Source organism: Mytilus trossulus, chromosome 2 (genome assembly GCF_036588685.1).
Source record: "Mytilus trossulus isolate FHL-02 chromosome 2, PNRI_Mtr1.1.1.hap1, whole genome shotgun sequence".
Classification (NCBI taxonomy): Eukaryota; Metazoa; Mollusca; class Bivalvia; order Mytilida; family Mytilidae; genus Mytilus; species Mytilus trossulus.
Window position 1 is genome coordinate 92,667,639 of NC_086374.1, and position 16,691 is coordinate 92,684,329.

Below are 16,691 nucleotides of genomic sequence, written 5' to 3' on the forward strand. Positions count from 1 at the left end.
GGGGCTATGGATTTTTTTTCTGGACAAACTTTTTATTTTCGCCTTCGGCGAAAGACAATCTTTTTTTTGGGCGAAAAGTCGAAAACAATTTTTTATTCCAATTTTAGCATTACATTTAGTAGCAAATTTTTTTTCTCAGGGTCAAAAACTGAAACAAACTTTTTTCCAAAAAAATCCATAGGCCCCCCCCCCCCCCCCCCCCCCCCCCGAAAATTAAATGGTTGCTGCCTTACATATACAGTACTTTTGAAACAGAATAAAGTGGACAGGTTTTCGAGATATGATTTTTTTAAGCTATATAAATTTACGGATAATTTTCAATGTCGCAACCGTTTCAGGTTTAATATTTTTATTTTTCAACACAACAACACGCAAGCGCAGACAGAAAGCTTCATGTTGTCAAGCATGGAGAACTACAAGGTACAAATTAAGATTTTTGTATATTGAATATGTTCCCCGAATTTAACAATGCTTCCCAAATCTGTTCTTAGTATTCCGTACTGAACAATCAATGTGTAGGCGCATTGGGGTCTCACAAATTAAAAGAGAAGGCCCGAAAAAAGATATTTGTTTTTTCAAAATTCTATATTTCTTTTTATGAATTTAATAATTTTGTATTTGGATTATAAGTTTTGAAGCGGTTTAATATATTTTAATATAAGAAAATCCAGTAGACTGTAGTGGGTCCTATCTGAGTGTGGCTTCATGTCAATCTCATTGTTGGATTATAAACCATTTTAAAACTAACAACATAAAATTATTCTCTTTCAAATGATAATTTTGTTTATAATATATGATAGGCAGATAGGTCTGAGAATGGGTCTTCAGTGGTCTCGCTAGCCCAAAATAGAAGGGCGCCGCGCCCTCAGCCGTGCCCTGAGTGCCTTCATCCGCGCCCTTCTGCCCTGACGTCCTTTTCCAAAATTCTGTTGTGCCGTTTTGGTAAAATTGCCATTTTTTCATCGATTTCTGATCTCCAAGTTAATTACATATATGACACCTGTGTGATTGCCCACAGGTTATATAATCATGTCATTACAATGATAAAGACTTCAAAGGTGTTAATAACTAGCTAATTTAATTAGGACAATGCATCTTTTTGTCATACATTTGATGAATGTGTCAGCAAGTGTGTTTAGCTTGGGTTTCGATCTTCAAGTCACAATGAAATGATAAATGAAGACTTTCATGACTTTAGAAATGTATTTAAGTCATCAAAATAAAACTATGCCTTCACAGAAATACCTTCCATCTCAAATTGTTAGCGACATGCACAGTTTTAATTAATCCAAACGTTTTGGAAATTGATTTTGGAGTTACTTCCACTGATTTAGCTTTATATTACAAATTTGTGCCCTAAAAATATTATCTAGTTCCAAAAAATGAAATAAATAACCAATTGAATATATAATAACATAATAATGTTACCGTAAGGATATTAACTGTCTTTAAACATATCAAAAAAAATATATTGCAATTTCTTTTTGATAATTATACTTTTACCAATCCATGTTCTAAACATTGATAAATACAAATGTAAGTAATGCACATGAAAGAAAAAATTGCCAACTGTGCAAGGGGTAAAAAGCCAGTCAAGGTTATTAAACACTTTCATATCTATATTAAGTAACATAATGTATTTAAAGCTGTATTTTTTATAAAATAATAAAATATATAATGTCTCACAATGGGTAGAGTAAACTATAAAAACAAAATATGTTGATCAAGATGTACTATAAAATTCATAACTACTCAAACAATGAAATAAAGACTAAGGTTGAAATGCATCTTTATTTAAAAGAAACACAACATATATACAGTAAAAAAAGAGATTCGGTACTCGTGATACACACAGAAACGGAGTCAAAAATATTAGCAGTGCCTTTTCTGATCATAAAAAGTGCCCTGCCCTCCACTGGCACCCTGCCCCTTTTGATTTCTAGCTAGAGCACTGGGTCTTGAACTAATCTATCAAGACTGATGACAGTATGTCTTTTTGAAAGGAATGCACTTTATATTAGGCATTTATAAATGTCCATTTTAATATTTATACATTGTAAACAAAAATTACAAAACAGCACTCAACAGTGAATAAACTCTTTGTTAAAATTAAATACACCTTATCACTATTTGTCTGCCATTACTGGATATCACACAGGTTCCTGTAAAATTTTGACGTCATACAACAAAACATCTGACGCCACAATGGAAAAGTGATTGCTGTATGCGTCAAAAGTTCAAGTGGTCGGGTCAACTGGGATTAGCAATAAGGTGTATTATACCATTGAATCATGAACGTGAATACATTTTACCTCATGTATGCAGGATTGTTGCAATAAAAATGCAAAATGTGATTGCAGTTTTAACTTTTATCAACTTACAAATGTACTACTCCATGCAAGACAATGCCAGTGTCATTGCAGCTGCAGTAATTCCTCATAATTTAAAGTGCTGTAATTACAATTGCTTTCACAATGGAAACAAAAGTATTGCTTTCTTATTTTCAATTTTATTTTGTAAAGATGAAACATTTTTCTTTCTCAAATCTGTCAACATGGTCAAGCTTTTAAGCAGTTTTTAAACTGAAATGTCATTTCTTCTTGTTAAAAAAAAAGTGCACCATGGCCATATAAGCATGATTTGACAAAAGATGATGAAGTTTATGAGTGAAACATTTTTTTCTGCCCTATTAAGGGACGACATCAATAGATCAATGTTGGATAAAAAACTTGATTCAAATATTTTTTTTTTTTTTTTGGGGGGGAGGTTGAACTGCTGCAAGATTTGGTTATCTGACATTGATTTTTACATATATCCATATGGGTCAATCAATTTTTCCCAAATTAAGTTAAGAGGGGTGGGGTCAGTGAAAAAACTATGTGAATTAAGTTTTTTAACCTTCATTGAACTTTTGATGTCGTCCCTAACGAAAATTTACAATCTACATTTGTACCAATGATGTTTGAAAAAAACTGTGTCTTACATGTGTCTCGAATTGTTACAAAGCTTACATGTTATTTTTCGTATTATACCATATGATTTACTGTCATGAGCATAAAATTATTGATGTAAAAAATTTAGAACTTGCTTTCATTGATAAAAATTACCATGGCAAAAAAGATAATAATTAAAAAAAGACAATACACTCAACAAAACGCATCAAACTAAACTAGATTTACATGTACATGATGTAGCAACACAAACCCCCCAAAAAATGAAAAAGAGTTCTACTGTTTACTGAACATCTGACACATGTCTGATACAGTCTTTTAGAAATTGAATTTTAAAATGCCTTAATGTTTAAAGTCACTCGTAATTGTAGTTAAACGAAAATTCTTTTTGATTAATTTGTCATAACTGTTTGTTATATTATTTTACCCTTGATAGACATTGCAACCATCATTTATTTTAATATCCTTTTTTTTTTACAGATTGTAAACCAGTTAGGGCAAGGAGCCCAGTCTACCATTTTTTTGGTAGAGGATCTGAAAAATGAGAACAAAACATGTATCTTGAAAAAGGTATTGATGAAATGTATTAATTAATCTTCTCTCATTTGGTATGAAAGAAAAACATTATGATGAATAACAGGAATAAAAATACTTTTCATTATGAAAGAGATCAGTCAATAGACCACTTTCCAGTTCACCGGCAAAAACTTGTCAATTATGCACGCCTTTATGACGTCATTTACCAGATAGAGGGGGTCGCCTGTATCCCTCCACTATGTATGCTCATCAAGCATCTTAGTGATCGTCATTGTGCAGGATAAACTAGAAATAATGGTTGATCTGTAGGTACTTACTGACAATTCCCTAATGACAGCAGTGTTGATTGTCAATTTTAATTCGTACAATATAGAATTCCAGTTTTCCAACCACTTGCTCAACATTGGAATGGAAGTGACGACGCCCCTAAACGCACAAATGACGTTCACTAAAACCAGAGTTTTTGACGGAAATGCATTGAACTCAAAAGTTGTCTATTGTGTATAATAAAAACAAAGGTTATTCAAATCACATGGCAAAAGATACATGTACATGTAAATGCCCCTTTGACAGGAATTCCTCATAGTTGTGGCTGATCTCTTGTAAGATATAAATACAAAAATTAAATAATCTCAACACCAAACTGAGTGAGATTTTATATATAATTATATGTTCAGGACATAACTTATATATACATGTACCGTCAGTAAATTGTTTCCAGTATTCAATCACCCAAGTTTTAATTTTCATCTGGCTGTAATTACTGTGTCACCTGTTACTTTCAAATAAAATAATTATAAACCTATTATTAACTACTAATTGTTATTTAGGGAGGTATTGTAAATGCTTAAATATAAGAAGATGTATATGTATGAGTGCCAATAAAACAACTCTCCATCCAAGTGATGATTTATTTGAAAAAGTAAACCATTATAGGTCAAAGTACGGTCTCCAACATGGAGCCTTGTTTAAAACTGTTCAAACAGGAAAACCAACTGTCTAAGCTATATAAAAAAGAGAAACAAGAAACTCTTATGGACTACATTAACAAACGACAACTCCTCAACATCAAGTTCCTGACTAATTAGGACAGGTGCTACCAAATGCAGCGGGTTTGAACGTTTTAAAAGATGCCAACCTTCATCCTTACCTGAAACAGTAGTGTAACATCACAAAATAGAACGACACACTATAAAATATAAATTGACATGGCTTAGCTCTATCAAAAGACATATTAACACAAGTGAACATAGACTGAAAGAATAAATAAGGTCTATGACTCAATGTAAATAAAATAGGGGGTGGGATTTCAGTATAACCTGGAACAAAATACGGCCAAATAGAATAAGGTACAAAGGTTTATGAAAATAATATAAAGTTTACATGACTAATATTATTATGTTTTTGTGTATTTCAGGTTGAGTGTTTTGATGAAAGTGAGGCAAACAAAGCTTTTAGAGAGGTTAGACTTTATATAATAGCTTTTAAAAATATTTTTATTGTGTAGTTTTTTTAAAAATTAGGTTGATTGTGAATGTCATTGACTGTGAAAGTTCACCTTCAATAGTGATTCTGGAGTGAATAAAAAATAATAAGCAGAAAATACCAAGAGGACATTTAAGAAATTGTAAGTCAAAAGAAAAATTACAACACCATTGGAAAAATAAAAATCAATAAAAAGACCAACCTGTCCACAAAAGACTACATGTACATGGAAAGCAGTATATCATCATTATGAACAACACGAGCACCACCATTCTTGTCTCATCAGAATTTTTTTGTTATACACCAATTATTTACAAAATTATATATTTTTATTGTTGAATTAAAATATTTTTCATTTTAATAAAATATATATGTATATTATATTCTTCTATATTCTAGTCTCTGGCTTTACAAGAGTTAAACCATCCATATGTATCAGGCTATAAAGAATTTTTTGTTATGTGGGAGAAGAAGGTGAGTTTGAAGATGAAGAACAGCAATAACAGAGCTGTTCATTTGCTCTTTTTGTCAAGTGTTTGTGGGAATTATGTGTGGTTAAATTGATTCAGCAAATTCATTTCTTTCCCATTGATTATTGACAGATGCATGTATTTTTATTTAGAATATATATATATATATATGTCTACCTTCTTTTAAATATCTAGAGTACTTACATATGATATTATGTGAGCTTTTAAAAAGTATATGATGATCTAAAGCAAAATCTGATTTAATGCAAGTATCAATTTGCAAGTTCATAATATCCATGTTTTCAAAAATTAATTGTAGGATTTATCTGTGTACTGATCTCATGTATCTATTTATTATTTTAAGGATAAATCTACAATGTATGTACTGATCTCATGTATCTATTTATTATTTTAAGGATAAATCTACAATGTATGTACTGATCTCATGTATCTATTTATTATTTTAAGGATAAATCTACAATGTATGTACTGATCTCATGTATCTATTTATTATTTTAAGGATAAATCTACAATGTATGTACTGATCTCATGTATCTATTTATTATTTTAAGGATAAATCTACAATGTATGTACTGATCTCATGTATCTATTTATTATTTTAAGGATAAATCTACAATGTATGTACTGATCGCATGTATCTATTTATTATTTTAAGGATAAATCCACAATGTATGTACTGATCACATGTATTCCATATCTTATTTTAGGATTCATCTATGTACATGTGTATAGCAATGGACTACTTCCCAAAAGGCCATCTTGGTCAATATATTGATGAAAAAAGACAGAGCAAAGAAATTATTCAAGAAGAGGTGAGACTTTAAAAGATTTGATCAAATTGAGATATTGTAGATGTACAGGTATTTTATTGGGATTGATGCATATAAATATCCCCCAACTACTGTCACATTTTATCTAGTGTCCCAGTGTAAATTCATTAATATCTGCAAAATCAAAATATGATAAAAACTCTGTTAAAAGCTCAGCTAGTTGTTCAAAATTTTTATTGACCAAAATTTCATACTCTACAGTCAGTACATTTAGTAACATTTTTGCATAGAAAATATAAAAAATGTAATATTACAATGCATTACAATTACAAATTACCATTACCCCAGGTCTGTGCACAATGATACTCTATAAGAAGGAAAGGAATTTGTCAAACTGCAATTTATTATAGCCAGAACTGATGATGTATGTGTCTCTTATAAATTCTATGCAAGTGTATATGTATTGATATACCTTAAAAAGCAACTTTATAAAGCATTTTATACCATGGTTTAGAAATGTGTAGGTTGGAAATCATAACCTCATATGCACTTCGGATTTTAATTAAATTGCATTTATCAACTTTACATCATATTTTGCTTGCTATAAGTTTTAAAGTATATTTCATGTGGGAATTGTTGTCTTAAGACTTCTGATGACTTGATATTAAAAATTTGTAAGGGTTCCGCGGAACCCAGTGTCTCGCCTATTTTTTGCTGTAAATCGCAGGCTCAACAACGAGGAAAAAAATCAATAAAAATATTCCTCTTGTTACTATTTTATGATTGTAAGAAAATCTAAGTCCATTTTAAAGTAAATTACAGGAAAAAGGGAGTAATATTTTTACAAACATTACTTCTGGATACAATCTTATGATCATAAATAAGCTTCTGTCCAAGTTTGGTACAAACCCAGGATAGTTTAAGAAAGACATTAAAATTTTAAAAACTTTAACCACAGAGTGAATGTAATGGTTCCCCGCAGAAAAACTAAGTCCATTTAAAAGTAAAATATGGAAAAAATGGATTTATTTATTTACAAAATTTACTTCTGGATACTATCTTATGATCATAAACAAGCTTCTGTCCAAGATTGGTACAAACCCAGGATAGTTTAAGAAAGTTATTAAAATTTTAAAAACTTTAACCACAGAGTGAATGTAATGTTTCCCTGCAGAAAATACTAAGTCCATTTATAAGTAAAATACGGAAAAAATGGAATTTTATTTTTACAAAATTTACTTCTGGATATTATCTTATGATCATAAACAAGCTTCTGTCCAAGTTTGGTACAAACCCAGGATAGTTTGAGAAAGTTATTAAAATTCTAAAAACTTTAACCACAGAGTGAATATTTGTTGACGCCGCCGCCGACGGAATGTAGGATTGCTTAGTCTCGCTTTTTCGACTAAAGTCGAAGGCTCGACAAAAAGAATCAAACCCTATGAAAAGAAGACTACTTTCGAAGTCTTGAAATAGCACGGTTTACTTAACTTAACTGTATATTTTACATTTTTTTGCATTTTAGAAAATAAAGACTTGGATTGGACAGATAATAGAAGCCTTAGTATATGCACATGAGAAGGGAATAATTCACAGGTATTTAAACAATGACTCTTCATGGCATTTGATGGAGAGTTGTTTTAAGAAAACAAATGTAATAGAGCACAATGGTACTTTAGATTTAGTTTTCAAAAAAACACCACAATTTTGATGTGCCCTGAAACCTGGTTGTAATTATTTGCAAAATGGTTTAAAGAATTCAGTAAATTTAACATGGTGTTTATTGAGAATGCATGCTTTCCAATTTAATATAAGGTAACTCTTGCTTTCTTATTCCTGAAACACAAACTCTAAAGAAGTTTTCAGAGAGAAAAGGTTAAAGGATTAATTACTACAATCTTTAAAAATTTGAACTCAACGTAAAAACAAAGAATCAGGTATCCAGTTTGATAATTAGTTTCTTCTTCTAATGATAAAGGGAAGTGATTTTGTCTATAAACTGCATTGTCTTGTAAAATACACTTTACAGTCAAAAATATGCACAATTTAGAAGTCACATCCACAATAAGCAAACTTTCTCAAAAAGGGTAACGTTTAATTCCACTGCAAATGTTTGCACCTGTCCTAAGTCAGGAATCTGATGTACAGTAGTTGTCGTTTGTTTATGTAATATATACGTGTTTCTCGTTTTGTTTATATAGATTAGACCGTTGGTTTTCCCGTTTGAATGGTTTTACACTAGTAATTTTGGGGCCCTTTATAGCTTGTTGTTCGGTGTGAGCCAAGGCTCCGTGTTGAAGGCCGTACTTTAACCTATAATGGTTTACTTTTTGAATTGTTATTTGGATGGAGAGTTGTCTAATTGGCACTCACACCACATCTTCCTATATCTATTTACAAAATATATAATATCACAATTGAAGTTATGCATTTTTTTCAGTTTTTCTTGTCCATATTCATTTACAGATTGTTCATTTTTTTAGTGAGCAAGAAAATAGAAAATATAGAGTAAATACCTATGTATTATCCTCTTTCTAAGTTTATTTTCCATTTCAGAGATGTTCGACCCAATAATATGTATGTAAATGAGGATGGTAATTTGGTTCTTGGAGATTTTTCTGTTGCCTCTGTAATGGGAGATACCAGAACATGTACAAGATCAACACTAGGTTAATATTGCTGTTCATTGCCATCAACACCAATTTCCCTAAAAGAACAAAAGCCTTCAAGTGTCATGATTTGGCAAAGTCACATATATAGATATATGTTGGTATTAAGGTAGCACAATACAAAGATTTTATAACTCCAACTACCAAGTTTTAAAATGCTGTAACTTTCTTAATAATGCTTGAAAATTTATAAAAGTGGTAGTTTTGGATAGCTAACAGATTACTCTTTCAAATTAATGCAATGTTAGCATTATGCAACAATTATGTAACCAATTATAATGTTAACAGTGTCTAAAATATTTTTCACCAAATTTCCACTTTCAAATGAAATTAGCTTATGCATAGGTATCCCTAGAGGCTTGATTTTATTATATGTTGTTCCTACGGCCATTATCTACAAAAGGGTGTCTCAGATTTCAGATAGAATGTATAGAACAAATGTTACACCTAATTAAACATTATCTTCTTTTATGTGGTAAGGATGTTTAACTAATTGGAGATTTATGAGAGAATAGAATACCATAGAGACAATCTGAGACACCCTTTTGAAGCCCATGATGTGTTGATTAAGATTTCGTCAAAATTTTCTGTATAGTTAAAGAAATGAAAGAGCTAAATTCATTCAAGTGACCTTTAATATACCAAGATTTTGCCACTTATTACATAATAATTGATTACTTAATGATTGCATAATAAAAAAATTACATTCATTTAAAAGATTAATCTTTTAATTATCTATATGTACTTCTTTTATTATTTTCTATGCATTCATAAGAATGTTACAGCATTTCAAATGTTAGTGATTGGAAGTAAAAAAATCTTTGTATTGTGCTACCGTAACATTTAAACTATAAAAAAAAAATATGGAATAAATTGCCAATGAGACAACTCTCCACAAGAGACCAAATGACACAGAAATAAACAGCTATAGGTCACTGTACAGCAATAAGCAAACCTGATACCGCATAGTCAGCTATAAAAGGCCCTGAAATCACAAATGTAAAACAATTCAAAACGAGAAAATTTGCCGCCTAATTAATATACAAAAAAAGTGAACTAAAAAGTAAAAACAAATATGTAACACCGCAACAGATAACAACCACTGAATTACAGGTCCCTTACTTGGGACAGACACGTACATTTAGAACAGTGGTGTAACAGTACAACATAAGAATGACCTATAAAATTCAGTTGAAAAAGGCTTCTTGCAGCCAAAGAGTCCTTCTCTCATAGCATCTATATTTAAAGTTGTGTTTTGTATACTGTTAATAAGTGTTATTTGTCTTTTGATCATTTTTGCTATGGCATTGTCAGTTTATTTTTTACTATTGAGTTTGAATATCCCTGAGTATGTTCTCTAAGCTCTATTTTTCAAATAACGATACTGAAATTGACTTATACTGGTATATATGTATTATGAGCAAACTTGGTTTAATCAGAAATACATCCTACTGAATTTGGGACATAGTTTCATCACAAAAAAAAAAAATCCTTTCTTTTTCTGTAGATATAACTAACTACATAGCTCCAGAAATGACTGACAAGTTTACCATGGCATCTGATGTGTGGGCCTTTGGTTGTATTTTATTGGAGCTGACAACCACATCCCTATATACACAAGAAGAAATTATGGATAAAATCAGAGACATCAAGGAAGATTCATTTGTAATGGAACAGATATTTGAAGAAATTTCAAGGGTAAATAAAAAGATAAATGTTACTGTGGCATTTGTTGCACACCTCAATGGTAATAAAAGAAAATGGTAGGTATTCCTTTTTCATAGCAAAAGGAATGAATGAATATGCATGGTAATACTAGAAGGACTTTGATCCTACAACAATTTTTTTATCAATGAATTTTTGACTGTAGTGTGTTACCCATAAACTTTTGTCACTTAATATATAAGAATGTGTAGATTGAATATTAGATTATGTTTTTTAATACTTTCAAGCAAATATATTTGTATTTTTACTATTTATTTTATCTTTCAATTTTTAACAAATTTCTGCTTTTAGTTTTAAGATCATGGTTTTCGTTTTGTAAAATGTAGAATAAAATATAGTACTGTAAATTCAGATTTTTTCCTTCAATGGGAATAATGCAAAAAAGATGTATATTAAATTAATAAGAACACGGCTTGAATTATGTACAGATATCTTGATAAAGATTGATCTGAAATCTCAAAAATAATTTCACATTGAGGTCCATCCTTATTTTTAAAAATCACAATGATTTCTGATTTACAGCTTTGAAAGTGAATATATATGAAAAATGACACAATTAATATAAAAAATGTTTCTGTTTGCAATACAGGCTATGAAATAGTGCAATAGCTATGAAATAACATAAGGGGAGATAACACAAGGGAAATATAAGTTTTTTTGTTGTTTTTTTTTAAATATAAAACATATTTTATTAACAATCGCCTGTTACATCAACCCTCAGTTGCCCAGGGGAGCATAAATAATATAAGTTAATAAAATGAGACAACATTACTTTTTCATTGTCAGAATTATTTTAGAACATATCGATTATTAATCTTGTCATGAGATACTATTAAGATAAAATTGATAATTTGATTTCCAGTTAATAAATATATACATGTAAAAATATTAATTAATAGTTCTGAGATGATCAGCATTATATATAAGAAAATGATCAACAGCAATCTTTATATTTATTTTTAAAATCTATTATTGAAAAAAATGAAATGTTGCGCAAACTATACAATCCTTCATTAAAAACAGTTATACAGGCAGCCAACCATAAAAAATAGATTAATTTTAAAATAAAGATTTTTTTTATGTCCCATTTATAGGCATTATGTTATCTGGTCTGTGCTTCCTATATTTTTATGCCCAATTTATGGGCCATTATGTTTCCTTGTCTGTGCGACTGTTCAATAATTTGTTTGTCAGATCATACTTTCGTCTGTCCTGCTTTAGGTTGAAGTTTTTAGTTGAGGTAGATTTTGATGAAGTTGAAGTCCAATCAACTTGAAACTTAGTAAACATGTTTTTTATGAAATGATCTTTCTAATTTAATGCCAAATTAGAGATTTTCTCCCATTTTCACGGTCCACTGACTATAGAAAATGATAGTGCAGATGGGGTATCTATGTACTTGGGACACATTCTTGTTACCATTCCTTTTCGTCATATTTTTACTGCGAACTTTTTTAAAAATTTCAAAGTAATCTTTGTTTTTCTTTTAATTCAGTTCTATTCAAGTGATATAATCAGCTTACTTAGAAATACTTTGAAGAGAAATAAAAGACCAACAGCCAGGTAAATTGTTATTTCATGGTAGATGACTCTTGTTGTGGCTACCAAATTAATACTGGTATAGTTAGCAACTTGATGAAAGAGGAACGAAAGATACCAAAGGGACAATCAAACTCATAAATCTAAAACAAACTGACAACGCCATGGCTAAAAATGAAAAAGACAAACAGAAAAACAATAGTACACATGACACAACATAGAAAACTAAAGAATAAACAACACAAACCCAACCAAAAACTAGGGGTGATCTCAGGTGCTCAGGAAGGGTAATCAGATCCTGCTCCACATGTGGCACCTGTAGTGTTGCTTATGTGATTACAAATCCGTAAAATAGTCTAATTCGGTAGGTCACATTCATGAAAGGGAAAATTATGCTACACTACTACTACATGAGCATTTAACAACCTTGACTGGCTTTTAAGTCCTCTCAAGGTTGGCACCATGATGTTACATTATGATTTAAACAGTTTATTGTTGAAAATTGTCAAAAGTTATGTTTTGAAGAAAGAGAAAAAATCTGATAGCAATTTAAAAATAAAAAAAAACATTTCCCAATGGTAGGAACCATGGGAAGTTCGTCCTATAAGATGCCAAGCCTTTAGAACAATTTCATGTATCATATAATAGTAAAACGAACTCAAGTTACATTGTATACAAACTTTAATTTTCTATATTTATCTTATCTATTTATAACTCTGTATTGCTACTTTCACTTTTCATTGTTTCTCTCACCATGACGACGTCAAATTCAATGCACCACTTTGAGTACTTCAGGGGCTCAATTTCTGTATAAAAATTGTCCTGATGAAGCCTGCCTTGCAGGCGAAACATGTAGACATAGATAATAAAATTGCAGATCTTTTGAAGTGTTGTTGTCAATTTTAATTATTATTTCCCAAATATAATATAATTTTTTAAAATACATTCCAATCAGGAGATGCTTATCAAGTAAATATAAAATTAATCAAAAGATCATAACAGTTTCAATTCATCACGTTAATTTATATTTCCCAGATATTATTTTCATTTATATTCCAAAAAAATATTGAGATTTGTTAGAATGTCAATGACACATCTTCACATTAAAAATACCTAATGGCTAGGTTGTAACTAATTTGTTTTTAATCATTTCAGAGAATTGCAGGACAAAAATAATTATGTACAGGAATGTGTAAAAAGAAGTGATGCTTCACAGTTAGAGAAGAGAAAGAGGAGAGAATCCATTATAATACCAAAAGACAAAAGTAGGTTTACTTCATCATGTATTACATATGTGGTAGATTTAGTATTGCTTGTGTGGTACATACTCAATTTTCTGGAGCGTACCTTGATAGTCAAGTGGTCTAAGTAGTCACTACTGTAATCAATAGCCACACCAGTCAGCACTGAGGTTTTTGGTTCGAACCTTGCTCATGCAGGTGCACTTGACTCTTGAAAATCTTAATTGACTAGGATTGTCAATTTTTATATCGAAAATCAGTGGTTTTCTTCGAGCACTCCGGCTTTATCCACCAATTAAAAATTGAAATAGCCCAAAAAAGCAGTGCTTAAAAGTGGCGTTAAACACCAAAAATCGATCAATCAATTTTCTGGAATTGCAGGTAATAGATCACCACAAATTCAAGTGTACAATGAGCTTCGATGCAGTTTTCTAGATCCATGCAATCTCCTTAATCAACAAAAATTGGTACTCTCAAATTAAACAATCAACAGTTTTATAATGCAACACACTGTTGATTGTAAAGAACACTGAAGGATTTCTAATTTATGAATTTCAAGCAAGACTGATTTTAAATGAGCATATTCCCTTTCCAAAATTATTACTGTATATTAGCATATTCTGCATGTTTCTATTTAAAAAAAAGAAGATTTGGTATAATTGCCAATGAGACAACTCTCCACCAGAGACCAATTGATGTAGAAGTAAGCAACTAATTAAGGTACAACCTTCAACAATGATAAAAACCCATACTGCACATCATACTATAAAATGCTGTAGGCTGAGAATGGCAAATTGCAAAGGAGTAAGTTGGGTAAGGGCCATATTTGGCCCCAATTATAAAGTTCATAGTAACAAGACAATAAATGCTTTAAGTTGCCGTAAAGACATGTTAGAAAGTTAAACAGAACTGTTTTTGTCAAAGTTTAATTCTAACACGTTGATTTTTACATCCAAAAAAGGTCAAAATAAGGGATTTTGGTGAAATTTTACAAAATCAGCTAGATTTCAACCAAATAAAGGACCAGGAAACATAGAGCGCATACGTCGACAAGCTTAAGATTCAAAATAGACATGTGAAATGTCTTCACAAACATTATTTTAAAAGATCTTTGTTTTCGACGTATGCGCTCTATGTTTCCTGTCCAATAATCTATGAAAATTTACCCATTTTCACTGATTTTTTCGTGAAAAATCGATATGAGTACAACTTGTGACGTCATAATGAAACGCAGAAATGTAAAATTTTCAACAAAATGGCTTATATCATAGCTAGTCAATGTATTAGCTGTAATTTATCGTGATATTGGTCGATAAATCTGAATTTGAAATTTACGCTAAAAAAGGGGGCCATTTTAGGACCTTATCGAACATACTCCTTTATATCATTTACTTTACATTATACAATTACTTTTCTATTTGTCAGCTGAATTGCCAAAAGGCCAAGGAATAAGACCAGTAGTACAGTATCTTGCCAATATGGTTGATTATGAAGACAATGTTAGATCTGCTTTGGAGTATCTTGTAGAACTTGCAAAGGAAGTTGAAGTGTTTGAAATTGATGCCAGCGGGAAACGTATGATTAAAGCTGCCATGCGAAATAATCTGCTAGATAAAGACATACAAATAGCTGGCTTTAATATACTTAACAGTTTAATTATAACAGGTAGGGTAGTATGAATAGAATTATAACTGCTTGTAGAGTGCTCATTCAACCATGTTTGTGTTAGTAAAAGTTACTCAGAGATATTTTGATTTAATTGGAGTAAGGGCTGATCCATAAAATCATATATATGACCCAGAGTAGGCAATTCTAAATTAAATCACAACTTTGGGTGGGTGTCAAATATAATTTTTGTACATGAAAGAGGAATACACTAAATTGCTCCTGTAAAAGGGTACCATGCATGTTTAAATGGAACAGCCCTAGCATTGTTCTTGTTGTTATCAATAATGATTACTGTATCTTTCTATCAAAGTCTTATAATTTCAGATTCCAACATTGGGTTTTGAGCACCATAGATAAGAAATAATGATAATTAATGGTTGGACAGTAGCATGAAATTAGCTAACATTATACCATGCATTTTTGATATATACTGTGAACCAACTTAATTTCGCAAGCGATTTATTTTCGCCAGTAGAAAAATAACGCGAATATAAATTGTCGTGAATATGTCAATTTTTGATCTTTCCTTAATAAACTTCATCAAGGTAACAGATAATCGGGAAATTAAATAGCTGCGAAATGGTCAAGAAAGGGTAAAACGTGAAATAAAGTATCTGCGAAAATACGTTGGTTTACAGTAGTTTAACTTAGGATTTTTCGTATATTTAGTGTTTATATGGTAAAAATTGATTATTGAAATTGTTTTAGATGCTAATTTTAAAAATGTTGCTACATAGGCATAACTTTCATTATGTATGTTCTTTTTAACTTATTGTTGTTTTTTTATCCCGACTATTTTTTAAATGTAACTTAATCATTTGATATTGATGAAGTTTGTTTTATGTTTTCAGCATTAAGAGAAGGTATAAATGTAAATGACCCCCAAGATACTAATGAATAATATTCTCTAAACCATAATACACACTGTTTATAACTAATTACCACAGCACACTAGGTATACCAATTTGAAATCTGGGAAGGGATCTGAATATCTAGTAGCAATTGATGAAAAGTTTTTAATGGTACAATGACAAAATCTTGCTATGATTCCCATGAAGCATTATTTATTTGTGAGAATCTGATTCAGATTTTACTTACCCACCATTTCAAACCTCTCATCAGTTGAACCTAGGGTTCAGATCCCTCTATGGTTTTGAATTGGAATACCTAGTGTGCACAGTAAATCATTCAAATGTTTAATTTATGTTCAATGTTTCACATACTGAATTCACAAACGTTTGTTGCAATTTTATGTTGTTTCTATGTATATGAATATTCTGATGTCTGAGGAAAAATTTACTGTTTCACTCAAAGTGAAAAATGAGTGGTAAAAGTGATCAATATTCTTTAAGAGTTATTACTTCATGAATTTGGTTTGACTGGTTTTAGAAATCAAATAAATCCACAGTAAATCAATTGTTACATGAATTAGCAAAATATATTATTGAGACACAAGTAATCTGTGAGTTGCTACTGGGAAGTATTTGGTCATAACAGATATTAAACCCTATGATATTAAGTGGTGTTGAAAAGTAAATTTGTGATCACTATCATAGTTTGTCTTTTTATACCCCCGCTTTAAAAAAGGCCGCTTTAAAAAAGGGGGGGTATACTG

At 30.7% G+C, this 16,691-nt stretch overlaps 1 protein-coding gene across 3 annotated transcripts in view; it reads left to right on the forward strand.

Annotated features, from left to right (window-relative positions):
- Positions 1-333: 333 nt before the first annotated feature.
- LOC134708378 (serine/threonine kinase-like domain-containing protein STKLD1) overlaps positions 334-16,691 on the forward strand; it is a 32,344-nt gene continuing 15,986 nt past the window's right edge. For 2 of the 3 annotated variants that reach the window (XM_063568859.1, XM_063568858.1), the window contains exons 1-12: positions 334-420; positions 3,432-3,521; positions 4,906-4,950; positions 5,373-5,447; positions 6,172-6,276; positions 7,760-7,830; positions 8,791-8,903; positions 10,411-10,601; positions 12,124-12,191; positions 13,323-13,432; positions 14,834-15,073; positions 15,928-15,939. In XM_063568859.1, coding sequence (XP_063424929.1) covers positions 394-420; positions 3,432-3,521; positions 4,906-4,950; positions 5,373-5,447; positions 6,172-6,276; positions 7,760-7,830; positions 8,791-8,903; positions 10,411-10,601; positions 12,124-12,191; positions 13,323-13,432; positions 14,834-15,073; positions 15,928-15,939 — 1,147 coding nt within the window. In that variant the 5' untranslated portion in view covers positions 334-393. The remainder of the gene's footprint in view (positions 421-3,431; positions 3,522-4,905; positions 4,951-5,372; positions 5,448-6,171; positions 6,277-7,759; positions 7,831-8,790; positions 8,904-10,410; positions 10,602-12,123; positions 12,192-13,322; positions 13,433-14,833; positions 15,074-15,927; positions 15,940-16,691) is intronic. The other variant, XM_063568860.1, reaches the window with a different exon arrangement.